Source organism: Gopherus evgoodei, chromosome 1 (assembly GCF_007399415.2).
Source record: "Gopherus evgoodei ecotype Sinaloan lineage chromosome 1, rGopEvg1_v1.p, whole genome shotgun sequence".
Taxonomy (NCBI): Eukaryota; Metazoa; Chordata; order Testudines; family Testudinidae; genus Gopherus; species Gopherus evgoodei.
This window is the reverse complement of record NC_044322.1, coordinates 324,043,327-324,061,220: the sequence shown is the minus strand read 5'-3', so window position 1 is coordinate 324,061,220 and position 17,894 is coordinate 324,043,327. Positions and strand designations below refer to the sequence as shown.

General features: G+C 42.1%; 1 protein-coding gene across 24 annotated transcripts in view; it reads left to right on the top strand.

Moving 5' to 3' along the window:
• The window catches only part of CADPS2 (calcium dependent secretion activator 2), a 602,399-nt gene that overhangs the window by 87,011 nt on the left and 497,494 nt on the right, over positions 1-17,894 (top strand). For all 24 annotated transcript variants that reach the window (XM_030549117.1, XM_030549118.1, XM_030549116.1 and 21 more), the window contains exon 2: positions 14,642-14,755. In XM_030549117.1, the coding sequence (XP_030404977.1) occupies positions 14,642-14,755 (114 nt within the window). The remainder of the gene's footprint in view (positions 1-14,641; positions 14,756-17,894) is intronic.

Sequence of the window (17,894 nt, the reverse complement as noted above, 5' to 3'; positions counted from 1 at the left end):
AATAACACGGGCCATAAAAATTCACCCAGTAAATTACTGCATCAGGCCCATACTGTCTGAGCTAGAGCCTATCCTTTATCAAGACATCCAGTTTTGATTTAAAGATGTCAAGTGATGGGCCTTGACATGGCACAGGTTCATACCAGGGGATAGCATTGCAGGGCTGGTGCCTAAATGTGTATATTACATTTGTTTTAGGGTAGTTAAATGATCAGTCTTTTGGAACCTGGGGTCTATCGCAACTAGTGGGAAGGTGAACAAGAAAGTATATTGGCATTTTAGTCCACATAAGGAAGGTAGTTGGAATAGAAAGGCTTTTCTGTCTCATAATAGAATTGTGGATAAGGTTAGGGTGGTGGTTCAGGGTTATATATGGCAAACAAGAGCCAGCCATATATGATGTCTTGACCATAGTGAGATTTTGACCTGAAGAGGGTTAAGTCTATGGTCAGGATATGGAGGGGAGGGACAAAATCACGTGTTTGGAAAATTGACCCTACCTCTTTTTGTTCCAGGAATAAGGTGACTAGTACCCTCCTCCCACTCTTCCCTGATCTTGAAAAAGGCCATATACCCCTTTGTGTCCTCTCACCTTCCTCATGCAGATGCACAACCAGGCTGGTGGCCCCATCCTTACATTGGTATCAAGTTGTGGGACAGAGGGATATGGTGTCCATCTCTCACCCTAAGCCTTGGGGTGGGGAAGTACCACTAGGATGCTTTCCAACGCCCTCACCAGATATGGGGACTGTTTAGTTGCATCTGAGGAGGGTAACAGGGCAAGTGCTCTGATCAAGACTCCGCTTATTTTTTTTTCTATTCTGAGGTTAAAGTAAGGTGAGTAGTGTGTTGATCAGAGCTCCTGCTTTGCATCACGAGACTGCCATCTTATCCTCTGCTAAATACATAGTTCCTTCCCTTTGTCATATTCTCCACCCTGACTCCCCCTAGAGTTGCCAACCCTCCCAGTTTCACCGGGAGTCTCCCGGAATCACTCCCTATCTCCCGGAGGCTATTGAAGCCAAGCCGGGAGATTTTAAGTGCTGAAAGTCCAGCGGTACAGTTGGGGCTAAGGCAGGTTCCCTGGCTCTGCACCATTCCTAAAAGCAACTGGCACATCTCTGTGGCCCCTGAGAAAGGAAGGGAGGGGAGCAGGTGGCTCTGCGTGCTGCCCCTGCCCCTAGCGCTGACTCCGCAGCTCCCATTGGCCAGGAACTGTGGGTGTTTGGGTTTGTGTGATTTAGACAGTTGGCAACCATAACCCCCCCTGTACTGGATTCTTTCTGCTCCTTCAGATCCTCGCTGCTTGCTCAGCAGCCTGCTGTTCACCAAGGTTGAATTTCCATTTCCCTTGGGCAAACAAATGAGTGGGAATTTTTTCAACCCCGGGCAAGATGCTGAGGTATGGACGATAATGTGATATTGACCTGGAAGGTGGTGTGTGAGCTACATAGTGGATTATGGCTCTTGAAGACTTACCACTCATATTGGAAACATCTAGGGAGAAAAATGTGTGTAAGGGGGTGTTTGATCTATAGGTTGAGTTTGGATGGGGATACATGGGGAGAAGTGGTCTTTTTTTATTTTTTGAAAGTGCAATAAGATCTTTAAGAGATTATAGAGCCTCACAGTTCATACAAACACATCTACTTCAACTTTGGATTGCTTTTTTTGTGTAGCATCTCTTAGTCCTTAGGATATCCTTTGTCCAAATCCTTGGCCTTAAAAAAGTGAGAATTTGGCCCTTCCCAGGATCGTTGTTCTCTGACTTTCTGGTCACTGCTGATTATCTCTCATATACTTCTGAGTCACACTTTTACAGGAATTTTTCTCAGCATGCTGATCTGGTAGCAGACAGTTGAGATTTTCTAGACAATATGGCCATGACTTAAGCTAGAAGTAACCACATTCATTTAATAGTTTCTTTTTTGTTATACCACAGTGATAGTAACACACTGTTGTATAGCTTGTGTGATGTATGTTTAGTATGAGTTTCTATGTTTTTTCCCCCTATTCTTTGTGCTGGCAAACAACTTTTTTTGGTAGAGAACATTTCTGTGTTAATGTCAATGTATTTTGATAAATCCCAGTTGAAACATTTCTTTATGAAAAATAGTCTAAAGGTCAATGGATAGAAACTGACGTCATAAAGGATTAGGTTAATAGAACTAATAAATATGATCCCCAGCACTCCTAAGTGCCCAAGAGAACTCCTAATTTTCATTTTCTGATCTTGCTCTGCAGCAACCACGTTTTTTGTGCGGGAACCCCTCTTCTTCTCACTTCTACAGACCGAAAAACCAACTTGTCCATGCTGCCATGAGTCTGTGTAGTACTGGCAGATAAAGATTATTTAAATAGCTTTGATATAGTGATATCCCCAAAAGATCTCTGTTCTTATTGTAGAAACAAATAAACAAATGCATGCTAAGACACAGCTGTTCCCAAACATCAGGTTCCAGTTTCTGGTAACTATTTTTTAGACAAACCCTTAGCCCTTAGAAAGATGAGAATTTTGCCCTTTCCCACAATTAACCCTCCCCCCCCTTCCCCCCCGGTAGTTGTAGTTGCACTCACACACACCAGTCCTGGAATGGCCAAACATTCTCCAGGCAATTCTTTCAGGAATCTCAGCCCAACACTGATGCCTGATTCCCAGACAGCAACTCTTCCTTCATCTCTAAATGGAGACATTCTCAAGGCAGAGAGCAAACTCTCTTGCTGCTTGCCATAGCATGTCTTTCCGAAGACCATTGTCTCTACACAAAACTTAGCCCAATTCAAAAACTAACACACAGTATTTCTTCCCAAGACTGAACATTGACTCACAACCTAAGAAAAACTGAAGACTGCCATACTACACCTATACATTGCCTTAAGTTTTACCTTTCTTATTCATGAGGAGATGGCACATATGCAAAAGGCAGTAGCTACAAGACACTTTCACGGCATCTACATACATGAAATGCTGATTTCATAGTGTGGAGTTTTGCAGGGAGACAAGGAAGAAGTTCTTTAAAACTATAAATAGCCTATAAACAACCAGAAAGACCCTTCATATCACATTGCTCTAAGTTCCTTATTTTCTGGTTCTACTCTTGTCCATCAGTTAGCAGAGCTTGCTTCTCAGAATGCTTTTTCTCCCTTTTAAAAATCTTAGTTTCTATCTTTATGACATCCTTCGCTGCCCCCGGTGAATATGAATTACCTCGTATTTTATGAGACTGTCTTCATTGCTTTATAAATTGGCTACTAGAGGGCACTGAAGAAGCTGTTGCCTGCAATTCTTTCTCTGCAAGTTCAACTATTATTACGCATATCACTTGTGGTTTCTGCTAACTGTGGAATCCAAAGAGGTCTGTTTAATGATTAAAAAAAAACAACCCTTGTCTCTGTCTTGTGTTGGGGCCAGGCCAGATGGCTACAGTAAAGTTCTGAGGAACAGGTATGTTAGCCCCAGGCTAAACAAATCCCTAGTACTCTGGTAACCAAATGACAGTTGCTCCAGGTTAATCAAGGCACCTGGGGCCAATTAAGATCTTTCTAGAAGGCAGTGGAGATAGCTACTTTGATTAGAACACCTGCAGCCAATCAAGGCAGGCTAATCAGGGCACCTGGGTTTAAAAAGGAGCTCACTTCAGTCAGGCAGGGAGGAGTCAGAGGAGAAAGAGCTGGGGTGAGGAGCTGGGAGCAAGAGGCACAAGTAGCTGAGACTGAGAGTGTGTGTGCTACTGGAGGATTGAGGAATTATCAGACAATCAAGCATTATCAGACACCAGGAGGAAGGTCCTGTGGTGAGGCTAAAGAAGGTGTTTGGAGGATGCCATGGGGAAGTAGCCCAGGGAGTTGTAGCTGTCATGCAGCTATTACAGGAGGCATTATAGACAGCTGCAATCCACAGGGCCCTGGGCTGGAACCCGGAGTAGGGGGCTGGCCTGGGTTCCCCCCAAACCTTGCAACTCCTGATCAGACACAGGAGGAGTTGACCTAGACTGTGGGTCCACCAGAGGGGAAGATCACTGAGGTGAGCAAATCCGCCAATAAGCGCAGGACCCACCAAGGTAGAGGAGGAACTTTGTCACACTTGGGTATAACTCTTAAGAGTCTGAAAGTATGGAAGGTTTGACAAAATGTCTTCTGTGTTGCAGAGAGGTGCCCTAGACTCTGGAACAGGGTGGCAGAGGAGTAGGGGATAGGTGGCACTTCATAGTCATCCATGTTGAATTGTCTGTGGAACAACACTAATGTAAAAATGTTTAGCTACTCACATTAAATGTCAGATCAAGTTGTTAAAATCTAATATTTCTTAAAAATTTGCTAAATTATTGCATCCTGCATGATGAAATAGAGATGTGATGGTACAATTTGCGTGGCAGCCTTTAAAGTTATTCCAAACCCAATGTGGTTTTTTTTTTTTGGTGTTTTTTTTTTAAGTTAAAATAGAGAAATGATAGCAATATATTTACCTGTCAAATCATTTATGAAACTCAAGCACTTAAAGCAAGGAAAAAACATAAATCTTATGCTACTATAGCTATGTAATAAATCCATTATTTTTAAAAGTATAAAGTATTGCATATTTCAGCTCACTAACAACTCTGACTCAAGAAGGTTTTGGGTTTGTTTCTTTTTAATTTTTGTTACCTTTTATTAGAGTATCTAAATTATCTATTTAAGGGCTTTTTCTACCCATAAGAAAATATCAGTTAATACAGTTTTTCCAATTGAAGGGCTATTTTTAGTTAAGTACTAACATAATTGTTGTTTCTTGAGAATAATCTTGAATGTCCGGTGCCCTATATTGATTTCATACAGGAGAGGGAATATTAGATTCCGGATACAGGATTCCCCTTAAAATGCTTGTTTTACTGGGGCATTATCTTGCCCCACTCTTCAAAATCAGCAGCAGGGTCCCTCCATTCCTTGATTTTAAATTGGAATCAATTAATTCTTTACAAAATAAAGCCAAACAAACCGAAGTTGGAGAAAATAGTGTGTAATCATGTAAGCAAAGACTGCAGGCAAGGAGGCTAAATTAAGAGTGCACAAACAACCTTACTCTGGCATTTTTTAACTTTTGAGCACTTGATTTTGCAACTTCTGTGTTCTTTCAATGCAGATTTTGTGTGTGCGGTTTCCTGTGTTTTTCAGGGACTGTATTTGTTCTAGGTTTGTACAGCACCTGGAACAATGGGGTCCTGGTTTGTGACCAATTCTGGGAGCTATTGTAATACAAATAATTGAAGAAAAATCCATCTTGTTGCAACATATTGATACTGACGCGGATCATCACCTGGGTTGGACCCTTTAGATTCCTGACACAAACTTCTGCCTCTTGAGTTAATGGAGTAACAGATAGCAATAATAGGTTGTCATCCTCTGTGTGGACCCGCATTAGAGGAGAATGGGAGACCTTGCCAGTGGACTTCAAAGATATTTGCTGATATCAAAGGAATCATGAGACTTATGTTCCGTTCTAGGCTCTTAAAGGGAATGTATTCTAGTGGACAGATTCTTCTGGCCACTCACCCCAAGCTTGACCCTCCTGTCCGAGTCTGGTTTCTTCACCTAGCTAGTCTCAATCTACACTCCTCAGACTCCTCATCCTAGTCTTCTTCCCCAGCAAGTCCTAATCTCATGCCTTCAAATTCCCTGCCCATGCCTTCCCTCTCATTCGGTACTCTCCCAGTCTTAATGTCTGGCTGTTCCCAGTACCTGTGCATCTTCACACCACGTGCTCCTCATTCAATCTGCGCATCCCCTCCAGTAGCCACTTTGCCAATATTCCTCCTCCCCACTTGCTCCCAGTAATAACCTTCCTCCTCAGACACCTTTTCCAATCTCCACCTCTCCTGACTCCTTATCCTAGTCTCTTTTCCCAGCCATTGTTGGTTCTCTCCCATTGCCGATAGGTCTCCTGTTCCTCTTCGCCTCCTTCCCCAGTCCCCCTGAATGAGTTCTAGTCTCATTGCCTAGTTTGTCCCAATCTCCTTCATGGCTCCATGATCTCATATCACTCGCCCCCTAGGACCTGTTTCCCTCCCTGACTCCCAGATCCCAATCTCCTTGCTCAGTCAGTCTTACTCCTCTGAGTTCAATCTGTTCCTTCACTCCCACCATTTTCTTGTCCCAATCTACTCTGCCACATCCCTCCACAGATCCAACACTTGTCCCCTCTGCATTCACATCGGGCAGGTTCCTCCTTCACCCTGTCATGGTTCCCTGGGGAAGTGTATGCAGGGGTGTCATTGAGAGTACAGGAGAGACAGTCTCACTTCTCTCAGTTCAGATGCCTGGACCTGACATGGCCCACAGCAACCTAGAAGTGCCATTGCAAGGAAAGTCCTGCTCAGTCCCAGGTTTGGAGCATGCATAGTGTGGAGAGAATCTTTGCAGAATTTAGCTGCTAAAATCTAAGTCCCTACGCATCTGTAAACTCTCTTGTGTTTTTGTTTTTGTTGTGTTTTTTTTTTAAAGGCTTGTAACTTAGCTAAATTTGGGTTGATTTTGACAAGGTTGACAAAAGCCATACAAAGGTCACACACTTACCAAATTTCAAGTCCCGGCTCCAAAGCATGGGGATGCTAAAGCTTTTCAAATAAAAGGTCATCCGAATTTAAAGCTGGCAAAACAATGTATTTTTTTCCTGCTCTAGGTCTTGGAAATGGCTGAACTGTTTTGGCTGAAATTTTTGGGGAAAAAAAAAGTTAGCCTGAGACAGACATCTGACATGGACAACTTCAGCCCAATCAGCAATCTATAAGCAACTGAAAAAGTGGAAAGTGTCAAGGAACATAAATAGGTGGTGCTACCAGCCCCACCTATGTTAAAATATTACAAGAATAGTATGCATACTGTAACTGTGAAGGAAAGTTGTCTTTTTACTGTTCTTTTCAGTCAAAATTAAAAAAAAATATTGTCTGTAGCTCTAAGTAGACCAATAACAACATTTCCATTTGTTTTCTTCTACAAAAATCCAAGTGCTAGTGGTGAGAAAATATTCTGATTTTCTGTTACTCTCTGTTTTGGAAATATTGTGTTGTGATAATACAGGTCACAAATTCATAGACACTTACAAGTTCTATTAAGTGCAGTTTTGAGTCTTGCACATGTATAGTATAATTGCTGTTTCTTTGATATATCTTTCTTAATTTGCCACAAGATGGCAGTGCTTCAGAAGATTATTGCTACCTTGCCAGACCTTTAGTTTTCAAAATTTTGGGTGTACAGAATTATGCTTATACTATATAATTTTGTGTGTGTGAGAGAGGGAGAGAGAGATGGCTAGCCTTTAAAATTCAGAAATCTTATTATTTTGTGGCAATTAGTTTTTTGTGCTATGATTCATGCTTTTGGATACCTCCAGCTTCTGCTTTTTTTTGGGAATGTATTGATTTGCTCTTATACAGCCAATTACAACCGAATCATAATATCCACAAGGAATTGTTGATATCAACTTAGGGACTGATCCCTCAAAGCCTTACTTCGTAATTTGGTGAAAATGTTGGCAGACATTGGTAACTGGATATGATGCATAAGGTAGGAATTCCTTAAGGTTTTCAGGTTTCAGAGTAGCAGCGGTGTTAGTCTGTATCCGTGTTGAGGAGTGGACTGACACGTGCAGCGCCTCCTGCTGGTCATTGTCAGGAATTAGCTCATTCCAGCATCCAGAGCGCCCTCTGTAAGCCAGTGATCCGCCTTCCAGCTACAGGCCCCCGTGTCCCTCTCAGGACAGCGGTATCCCTTTAACTGGGTCTCCCCCTCCCAGGGGAACCCCCACCCCACTATCCTCACTTTGCCTGAGTATTGGCTACTGCCCAGTCTCCATCTAGCCCCCTGTTCACTGGGGCAGACTGCAATATCAGCCGCTCATCATTGGCAAAGGGATTTGGATCTGCTGCCGTTGCCTACTCCTGGGGTGCTCCCTGAAACCCCCAGTACCTCTTGGCCTTACCCTAGGCTGCAGCCTGGGGCTTTCCAGGCAGGAGATCCCCAGCCTTGCTTCGCTCTAGGTACCTTGTCTAACTCTCTACAGGCAGAGGGAGAGTTCCTAGGCCTCTAGCTCACAGCCTTTTATAGGGGCCAACTGGGCCTTATTGGGGCATGGCCACAGCTGAGTGTACTTTCCCCAATCAGGCCAGGCTTCTTGCCACAGCTCTCTCCTGGGCTGTTTCAAGCCCCGTAGCGCAGGAGTGGGTAATCACTCCGCTACAATCCGCAAAAAGAACAGGAGTACTTGTGGCACTTTAAGATATCTCCAGACTACCTGCTGGATCGGCGGGTAGCGATCAATCTATCGGGGATCGATATATTGATCCCTGAACGTGCTCCCGTCGACTCCGGAACTCCACCAGGGCAAGTGGCAGAAGCGGAGTCGATGGGAGCCGCGGCCGTCGATCCCATGCCATGAGGATGGGAGGTAAGTCGAAATAAGATACGTCGACTTCAGCTACACTATTCTCATAGCTGAAGTTGTGTATCTTACATAAATTCCTTCCCCCCCCCCCCCCCGCACTGTAGACCAGGCCTTAGAGACTAACAAATTTATTTGAGCATAAGCTTTCATGTGTTAAAACCCACTTCATCAGATGAATGCAGTGAAAATACAGTAGGAAGGTAGGTGTGTGTGTGTGTGTGTGTGTGTACACAGAGAACATTAAACAATGGGTATTACCATACACACTATAACAAGAGTAATCAGTTAAGGTGAGCTATTACCAGCAGAGGAGAGAGAGAACTTTTTGTAGTGGTAATGAAAATGGCCCATTTCCAGCAGTTGACAAGAAGGTGTGAGGAAGCGTAGGGGGGAAAATAAACATGGGAAATTGTTTTACTTTGTGTAATGACCCACCCACTCCCAGTCTTTTTTTTTAAGCCTAATTTAATGGTGTCCAATTTGCAAATTAATTCCAGTTCAGCAGTGTCTCATTGGAGTCTGTTTTTGAATTTTTTTGTTGTTGTAATATTGTGACTTTTAGGTCTGTAATCGAGTGACCAGGGAGATTGAAGTATTCTCCAACTGGTTTTTGAATGTTATAATTTTTGATGTCTGATTTCTGTCCATTTATTCTTTTACATAGAGACTGTCCAGTTTGGCCAATGTACATGGCACAGGGGCATTGCTGGAACATGATGGCATATATCACTTGGGCAGATGTGCAGGTGAACGAGCTTCTGAAATTTGTTCCTCCCTTATCTTGACTCTGCCTCTTGGAGAATGAATAAACTGAAGCCCAGAATAACTGGAATTCAGCTCTGCTCAGCTGTGAAGCAGTGGTTACTATTGTTTGGTATATGTGTAACATTTACAGTATGGGCACTGTACAAAGAAGTATGATGACAGTCCATTCTTTCAGGATCTTAAAATCCAAGCAGACAATGTACAACTGAAGCAGGTGGTTGGGATGTGACAAAAACACTGAGACTGACTGTGAAGTTTATTGCATGTCTCATTAATTCTTGGATTTTTGTTTGGGGCTGTAGGAGTAAAGACTTTTCAATCACCTAGCTTAGCACTTCTGAGTGGAACTACGAACTCAAAAAGAACTGTTTTAAGGTGAAGAGTAAGGCATGATGAGAGTAATAAGGAGATTGTCCACATGTGAGAGCAAGACTCTAAGAAGAGGAGTAGGTATGCAGCTTGTGCAGAGTCAAGGGGACAGGGAGAACAGAAAGGTACCTTTGGGCCAGTTTGTATAAATTATTGAAAGAGAGGACAGAGGAGCTTAAATTTGCAGTGGAAAGTGAGAGGAAGCCAATGAAGGGGATTGAAGAGGTGGTTGGATGACTTTTACAGCTGCATTTTGAAAAGAAGATGACCTCTTCAAAATCATACAGGGTGGATGGCCACGCTTTTCTGCATAGTTCCACCCATCCTCTCCTCTACTCTGTGCCACTGAAATGTTGATTAATGTGGAACCCCTTTATTTCCTGGGGCAGCAGCCCACAGACTCTTTGGCAGCACAGGCTGAGCAGGATAACAGATTGACCCCTGCAAGACTGACAAACATCCTGCCACTCGTATGGCTGGAGGAAACCTCACTTCCCTGGCAAAAACTGGAAGAAATCCCCACAAATTCCAAGCACTGATGTGGAAATAACACATGTAAAGAAGAATCTGGCTCTTCATTTATTAAAGTGCAAAGGCTTAAGAGAGCATCTCTATCCTGCCTGAATGAGGGGAAGGATGTAATAAAAACCGCAATAAAACCTTTAATTTTTCTGAATCTTGCTTTCACCTTATGTTCCTTTCATTTATCTCTCTGCCCTTTGGCTGTGTGCTTCTCCTCACTCTCTCTCTGTTATGTTAAAAAAAAAAAAATCTCTTGTATGTTCATTAGTACATAATGAGAGTCTTCAAAATGAAAAGACAGACAGGAGAGGGAGGGGGAGCATACAGCAACCTCAGTAGTTTGAGGCATCTTCCAATAATATGGGACAATAAAATATTTTTTTTTTTTTTTGGGGCAGCTGGCCCAATTGCATCTGTACAAGTCAAACCAGTTAGATCTATTAAAATATGCTTAACATGTTGTCATTCTCTCAGGACATTGGAGCTGAGAAATCCAGAAATAAATTTGTTGCAGAGTTTCATCCATAATTTTTCTGTTTTGATATGTCAGTAATAGACAGGTAAATCGCATAGAAAATACAGTCTGCAAGCAGGAAAAATATTTTTATAATTGTCCTGGCAGACAACCTGCATATTCTAATAGAATATTCATCTATTTCTTAGCAGTGCTACATTGTCTGACTATGGAAATGGTTAGTTATCTTCAATCCCCTGCATAATAAGTACAACATGCCTACATTCAGGTAAAAATTCACATCATCAGATGTGCTTTGTATTTTCCACTGTCTCAGCTTCTTTCAATTTCTGTAGGAAAACTTTGACATAGGAAATGCATAACGGATGAAGGGATGATGGTTGTCTTCCCTAGGAAAGAAATAAAAACTAGGAGGCTTGAATCAGTTAACATATGAGAGGTAAAATATATAGTACTAGGAACAGAGATATTTGTCAACTCATGGTATGGATATCTTTAATGTGTGGTACTACAGATATACCAGTGAGTCATGTGAAACAAATATTTGTATTACCGAGTAGTAGGTGTGATTTGAAACACAGGCTGGAGATATTAAAAACCTGCAAGAATTGTGTTGGAAAGCAGGTGAAGCACTGTATATTCACATACACGGAAATGTGCTGCAAACTTTTCCAACTCTTTGTGGTCTGAGATGAAGCTCCCTCCTCCCCCTGCCCTTGTTTGCATAGACTTCCACCAAAGTTTATATCTTGCTGCTAATCAGTTAGTATTTCTTCTATCTGTAATCACTGCCAGTTTTCTATAGTTAGTTTACCCTTTTTTTTAAGTGTACATAGTTCTTCAGCTTTGAATTGACTCCTCCCTCTTTTCTATACACACTACTCTTTTTTAGGATTTGTCCCATTCAGAAATTAATAAAATATTTGCTAAGTTTATGTTGTCATTTCTTGTTGCAGAACAACAAATAGCTTTTACATATCATTGAGAGGTGAATTTTGTAGTAAATTGTTGCAGGTTCCAGCATACAAGTCATGGAGCCATGTGGTTGCTTAAATGTTTGAGGAATCTTGTCATGTTATAGCTTGTTAAGCCTCATCTGCAGTAAAGCAATTGAAAATTCTCATGGGTTCTACCTCTGGTAGCAGTTCTTTGTAAAATTCCTTGAGTTAAACACAACATTAATAAGATGAGCAGAGTTTGGTTCTCTCATTGACCATGTTGCAACTCCAGTGACCTCAATGGGTATGTCTATACTGCATTGTAAACTTGGATCTGCAGGACCCTGGCCTGTGAACATCCACACTGTGCTGCTGATGCTGGAGTTAGTGAGTCTGTGGTGATGCAGCAATTAATTGGGTGTTAATCGAATCACTGTGTGTTGCTCCAGTGTTTTGCAGTTGGTTGCTCTCACTTGAAGTAGGCTAGCTTGAGTGGAGTAACTCCGGTGTACTAATTCAAGCTAACTTTGGCGGCTAAAGGCAAGTCCTAAATGAAACATGCAAAATCTAAATTATTTTTTTATCTTCTTAGAAAAGTGGTTCAAAATGGAAACCTTTTCTTCCTGCTGAGTATTTTGCCAGTCATTATTATTTAGCAATTTCTAGCACTGTCATATGAGGTTTGGGATATTTCAGTATTGGCTTAACAAAAAGTTGGCAATAATTAGAAACTTTTGCTATAAATGATTCTGTGTGTTGTAAGTGTGATACAGTACATCCATTAGCAAGCATTATTTTTTGGACTACAAAGTACAAAGTAACTTAAAACAAACCATAGCTGCATATTGCTTAACAAAGCAAGGTTAAAAAGACTGACTTCCTTTCAGTCAGCAGTGTTTGAATATTTTAATGATGAACTTCAAATAGAAAAGTTAATTGCAACTATTTCCTGTTTTCTTCGCACTGTTAATAGAATAACAATTGACATTATTTAAATATTTTTCTACATTTTCATATATATTGTATTCTATGTTGTAATTGAAATTAAAGTGTATATTTTTATTACAAATATTTGCACTGTAAAAATGATAAAAGAAATAATATTTTTCAGTTCACCTCATACAAGTACTGTTGTGCAATCTTTGTTGTTAAAGTGCAACTTACAAATGTAGATTTTTTTTTTTTGATTTTTTTTTTTTTGGTTACATAACTACACTAAACAAAACAATGTAAAATTTCAGAGCCTACAAGCTCCCTCAATTCTCCTTGTTCAGCCAATTGCTAAGACAAACACGTTTGTTTACATTTACAGGAGATAATCATAGAATATCAGGGTTGGAAGGGACCTCAGAAGGTCATCTTGTCCAACCCCCTGCTCAAAGCAGGACCAGATTTTTTTCTCCAGATCCCTAAATGGCCCCCTTAAGGATTGAACTCACAACCATGGGTTTAGCAGGCCAGTGCTCAAACCACTGAGCTATCCAGTGCTGCCCGCTTCTTAATTATAATGTCACCTGAAAGTGAGAACATGTATTTGCATGGCACTTTTGTAGCCAGCGTTTCAAGCTATCGACGTGACAGATATGCTGAACCAGCGGTTCCCAACGCGGTGCCCGCAGGCGCATCTTAATGCGCCCCCATCCTGGCCCCCCGGAGAGCACCCGCCAAAATGCCACCGAATTTCAGCAGCATTTCGTCGGGGACGCCTCTCGATGACGATGCTTGCCGTCAACAAGTGATGTCATCGAGAAGTGTCGCTCCCGAATTTCAGCAGGGACGCCTCTTGATGACGACATCATCGAGAGGCGTCGCCGCTGAAATGCTGCCGAAATTCAGCGGCATTTCGGTGGGTGCTCCACCGCCGCAGTGGTCCTTCGGCTGGCGCCCACCAGCTGAAAAGGTTGGGGACCACTGTGCTAAACGTTGATATGGCCCATCATGCTTTGGTCACCATTCCAGAGTCCAAGCTCATGACGCTTGTGTGTTTTATATTTAAAAAAAAAAAAGCATTAATTAAATTTGAGACTGAACTCTTTTTGAGGAGAATTCTACCTCCTCTGCTCTTTTTTCCCCGCATTCTGCCATATATTCCATGTTATAGCAGTCTCTGATAATGAGCCAGCACACGTTGTTCATTTTAAGAACACTTTCACAGATTTGACATAACGCAAAGAAGGTACCAATGTGAGATTTCTAAAGATAGCTACAGCGCTCGACCCAAGGTTTAAGAATTTGAAGTGGCAAAATTTGCAGATGATACAAAACTACTCAAGATATTGAAGTCCCAGGCAGACTGCAGAGAGCCACAAACGGTCACTTAGTTTTCAGCCTTCTCTGAGATCTGAGAGTAAACGAATGGTTGTTCACTGAGGCAACTGCCATGCTGAGGGTCGAGTTGCTATTTCTGAACTATGGGAACTGCCCAGAGCCGGTGCTACCATTTAGGCCAGCTAGGCGGTTGCCTAGGGCGCCAAGATTTGGAGGTGCCAAAAAGCGGCGCCTCCACATTTTTTTAAAAGCGTTTCAGCGGGCGCTACACTGGGAGGGAGAGGGAGTCTGAGCTGCTGCCGGCAGCCCGGGGGTTCCCCTGGGCCAGCGCGCTGACGCCGGCAGACTGGGGCGCGCTGACCCAGGGGAATCCCTGGGCTGCTGCCGGCAGCTCAGACTCCCTCTCCCTCCCAGCGCAGTGGCCGCTCCATCCCATGTGATTCTTCTCATTGCCAGCGGGGGTGCCGGCGGCTGGGCAGAGCTGTGCCTCAGGACGGTGGGGGGGGTGTGTGCAAGGTGGAAGTTTCGCATAGGGTGCAAAACTTCCTTGCACCAGCCTGGAACTGCCACAAGAGGAAATTTTCCCCCACTGCCCCATTTCTGACCAACCAGAGTCACTACAAGTACACAAGGGATACACCAGTGGGATACACTAGTGCTGCCGGTATCATGCTAAGTCTCTGCTTCTGTACTTAGCAAATGTCTGAGAGCTGCTGCAGTTTGCCTATTTCTCCTATCAGTCCCTGTCTGCTCTGCCTGGACTTTAAAGAGCCAGTACTTTGAGGGAGCCCATTTCTTTTCCAGTCCGTGCCCCCAAAAGGCCATTAGTTTGATGTTGGAAGAAGTTTTGACGTTGATACTAATAGCATTTACCTTTTTCTCCCACAGCTCAACAGACAGCAATTACAGATACTTAAGGAGCATTTCCAGGCCTTCCTGAATGGAGAGACACAAATTGTAGCAGATGAAGCATTTTGCAATGCAGTGCGAAGTTATTATGAGGCAAGTTGAACACAGTTTTTTGTGCTGTTTTAATGTTAGTTCACAAGACCGTTCTTTTTAAATAATCCATTTACATGGAAGAAATTGTAAGGTTCCAAGCCTGAGAGCTTGCAAACCTCCTGAAAACATTTTCTACACTGCTTTGCAATTTAAAAATTTTAAATCCACTGCCTGGGCATAAGAGAGAAACTGAACTGGAAAATCTCTACTTCTTTTGAGAAAACAAAACAAAAAAGCCTTGGTGCTAAAAATCTTTCTGGCATGATTGATACCACTGGGTACTGCTATCTTTATCTCCATATGTCTAAATTACCCCCTTTTTAATCAAGGTTTCAGCTGTAAATTACCACCTTGAGATACATGTCCCCTGGCCATTTAAATTTTTAGGGACAGTTAAGAATATCTTAGGGACAGACTGGTCTTTTTTTTCTTCCAGAAGGAATAATGCTGCCAGTGCAGTTATACCAAGTCTCTTGAATTCAGCTTGTGAATTCTAAGGGCTTCTGTGTGGTTAACACCGCCAGCACCAGTTTTCACATGTGCTCTATAATTGCTTAAGGGAAATGCCCTTTTCTGGGGAAGATAAAAATGTCCTGCTGATATCTTAGGTAACGCATGACTGGGGAGAATATTTCTTACACCGTGCAGAAAGCAGCCACTGTGAATACAGCATTTATCTATATATCAAAAAAGCTCAAATTTGCTCACCATATCATCAAAGCTGCACATTTAAACTTAATTTAGTTATTTCTTTGTGTTGTGTGCTTCTTAATTTCACTGTATTTCTTTGTTCTTTTTCATTGCTCTTATATTTTCTTTTAGCATATTGTTGCTTTTTATTTCCTACTGATGTACCTATTTATTGGGCTAAGACCAGGGCCGGCCCACAACATTTTGGCACCTGAGGCAGGGAGCTCAAATGATGCCTCCATGCACCTTTGCTTGGGCCAAAACTTTGAAAGGTCTCAGTTCTAGCTTCTTCCTGTTCTGTTCCTCTCATGGTAGTGTTCTGCTACCTACCCCAATAAAAGAGAACTGCCTACTTAAAATGCTTTGTTCAAAAATGTTAAGTAACGCTTAACTTTCAAACTCCTGAACAGCAAATGTAACTTTTCTTGTCTGCTTAGTAAACACTGGCATTTTTATCTGTTTGAATAATCAAAGTGGTGCTTTCTGTGCCCTCTTGTTTGCAAAGATTTTTACTACCTCCTGAAGATCCACAGTCTGGGCCAGCTCATGGTCTATTGAGATGGTTGCAGGCCACCCAGCCTTTCCTGTGTCATTGTGGAATGTAGATGTGTTTTTGTAAACTTCAGCTTGGAGAAACTGCGTTCTCCACTGGCAGCTGTTACAGGAAGTGTTAGAAGTATGCGCAGAGCAACCAAAGCACATGTATTCCAGAACAGCCTTTGGAGTTGATCCTGCTGAAATATATCTTAAAAGGGGTTTCAGTTATCACCTAAATCACTCGCATCAATATCGTGCATGTCATCCTGTGTCAACACTGTCTCTAGTGCCCTGCATTGCTGGTGTAGGTCGTCTTCAGGTATAGTGAGGAGTTTTGGAATATCATACAATGTCCCAAATATACTGTTGTGTTCCTTGAGCTGCATGAAATGTTCCTCAACTGACTGTATTGCACAATCTAGCACCTGGTTAAATAATTCAACTTTTGAATTGTTGTTTGGGGTTTCTTGTGGGATTATCCTGTGCCTTGTAATCAAAATGTCATCTTCGGTGACGCTTGTATTCTTGAATGGGTGGGGAAATAACTTCAGTGTGAAGTTGGTCTGCTAACTTTTGTGCACTCTTCAGGACTTTTTGAAATCCCTTGTCTGACCGGTAAGACTGTAGGTATGACTTGGCTTTGTCTAGTTGTTCCATTGCTCCAGATATATCAAGGTCAACATCTTGGAGTCTCCTGCTTACACATTTATTTCGAACAGTATGTCATGTCACAACACTAAGCCACACAGAAATTTTGAAGTTATGTATGTTTCTGGTGAGTCCATTTCCCTCTATCTCTTCTTCCACAAACAGTTCCTGTCATAGCATTATCCTCCATAATGGCAACTGTGGCATCATCTATCTTCCCAATTTGGTGTTTGATAGGCTTTATCGCTTCCACTCAACTTTCCCATCATGTGGCATTCAGTGGTTTGTGTCAGAGAGGATATTCCCAGATGTTGCTTCAAAATTTGCCATCAGTGAGTTGATGCAGAAAAAAATACATAGATGCTTTGACTTGCATTAAAAAATTCAGTTGCCTCACTAGAAGCTGATGCTGCATCATTGACCACCAAATTCAATGAATGAGAACTGCATGGGACGAAAAAAGCTCGAGAGTTTAACTCTTAGAACAGAGAGCAGACACAGATCCTTCCTCTCATGTTGGCACCATTATTGTAGCCCTGACCTCTCATGTCAGCTATTGCAATTCCTGTATCTTCCAGCTTTTTAAGAAGCACATTTGTCATAACAGCTCCTGTAATATCATCAATGTCAGTAAATTCTAGAAAATGCTCTCTAACAGTCACCATTGCAGGGACATTTTCGCTAGGTTCTGTTAAAACACACCATTAAAGTAATTTGTTCTGTATGGCTGATGTCAGGTGTGCAGTCCAGAATAACAGAGTAATATCTTGCTGACTTCAGATCTGCCACAATCTTCTGTTTGACTTCTGTTGCCAATAATTGTGTGATCTCATTTTGAATTATTTTTTCCAGGGTAGTGGTGATGACTCTTCTTAGATGCCCCTGGAGTACAGCATCAAACTGAGCCATTAGCAATTGTGTGTAAGTGATTGCTGAACCAGTCACTCAATAGCAGGGTTTAGAGGGAGAAGGGTGGGCCATGGACAAAATCTTTGGGGACCTTGAAAGAGTAGGGTAGAAGTGAAGAGGATTTATTATTTAATAGTACAGTTCTTATCATTTGTTCAGCTCTTCATATTTCAACATGTTAACATATAAGGTGCCTCAGAAGGAAATGGTGAAGGAGTATTTGGATAAGAAAAGAACCAGAAGACTACACTAACATAGAACCCCAAATAGAAGACAGCAGATTAAGAAGAATTAGAAGTGAAAAGCATTAGGCATGGACTATCTAATCTTCTAGAGAGACAGATTTAATGCCACA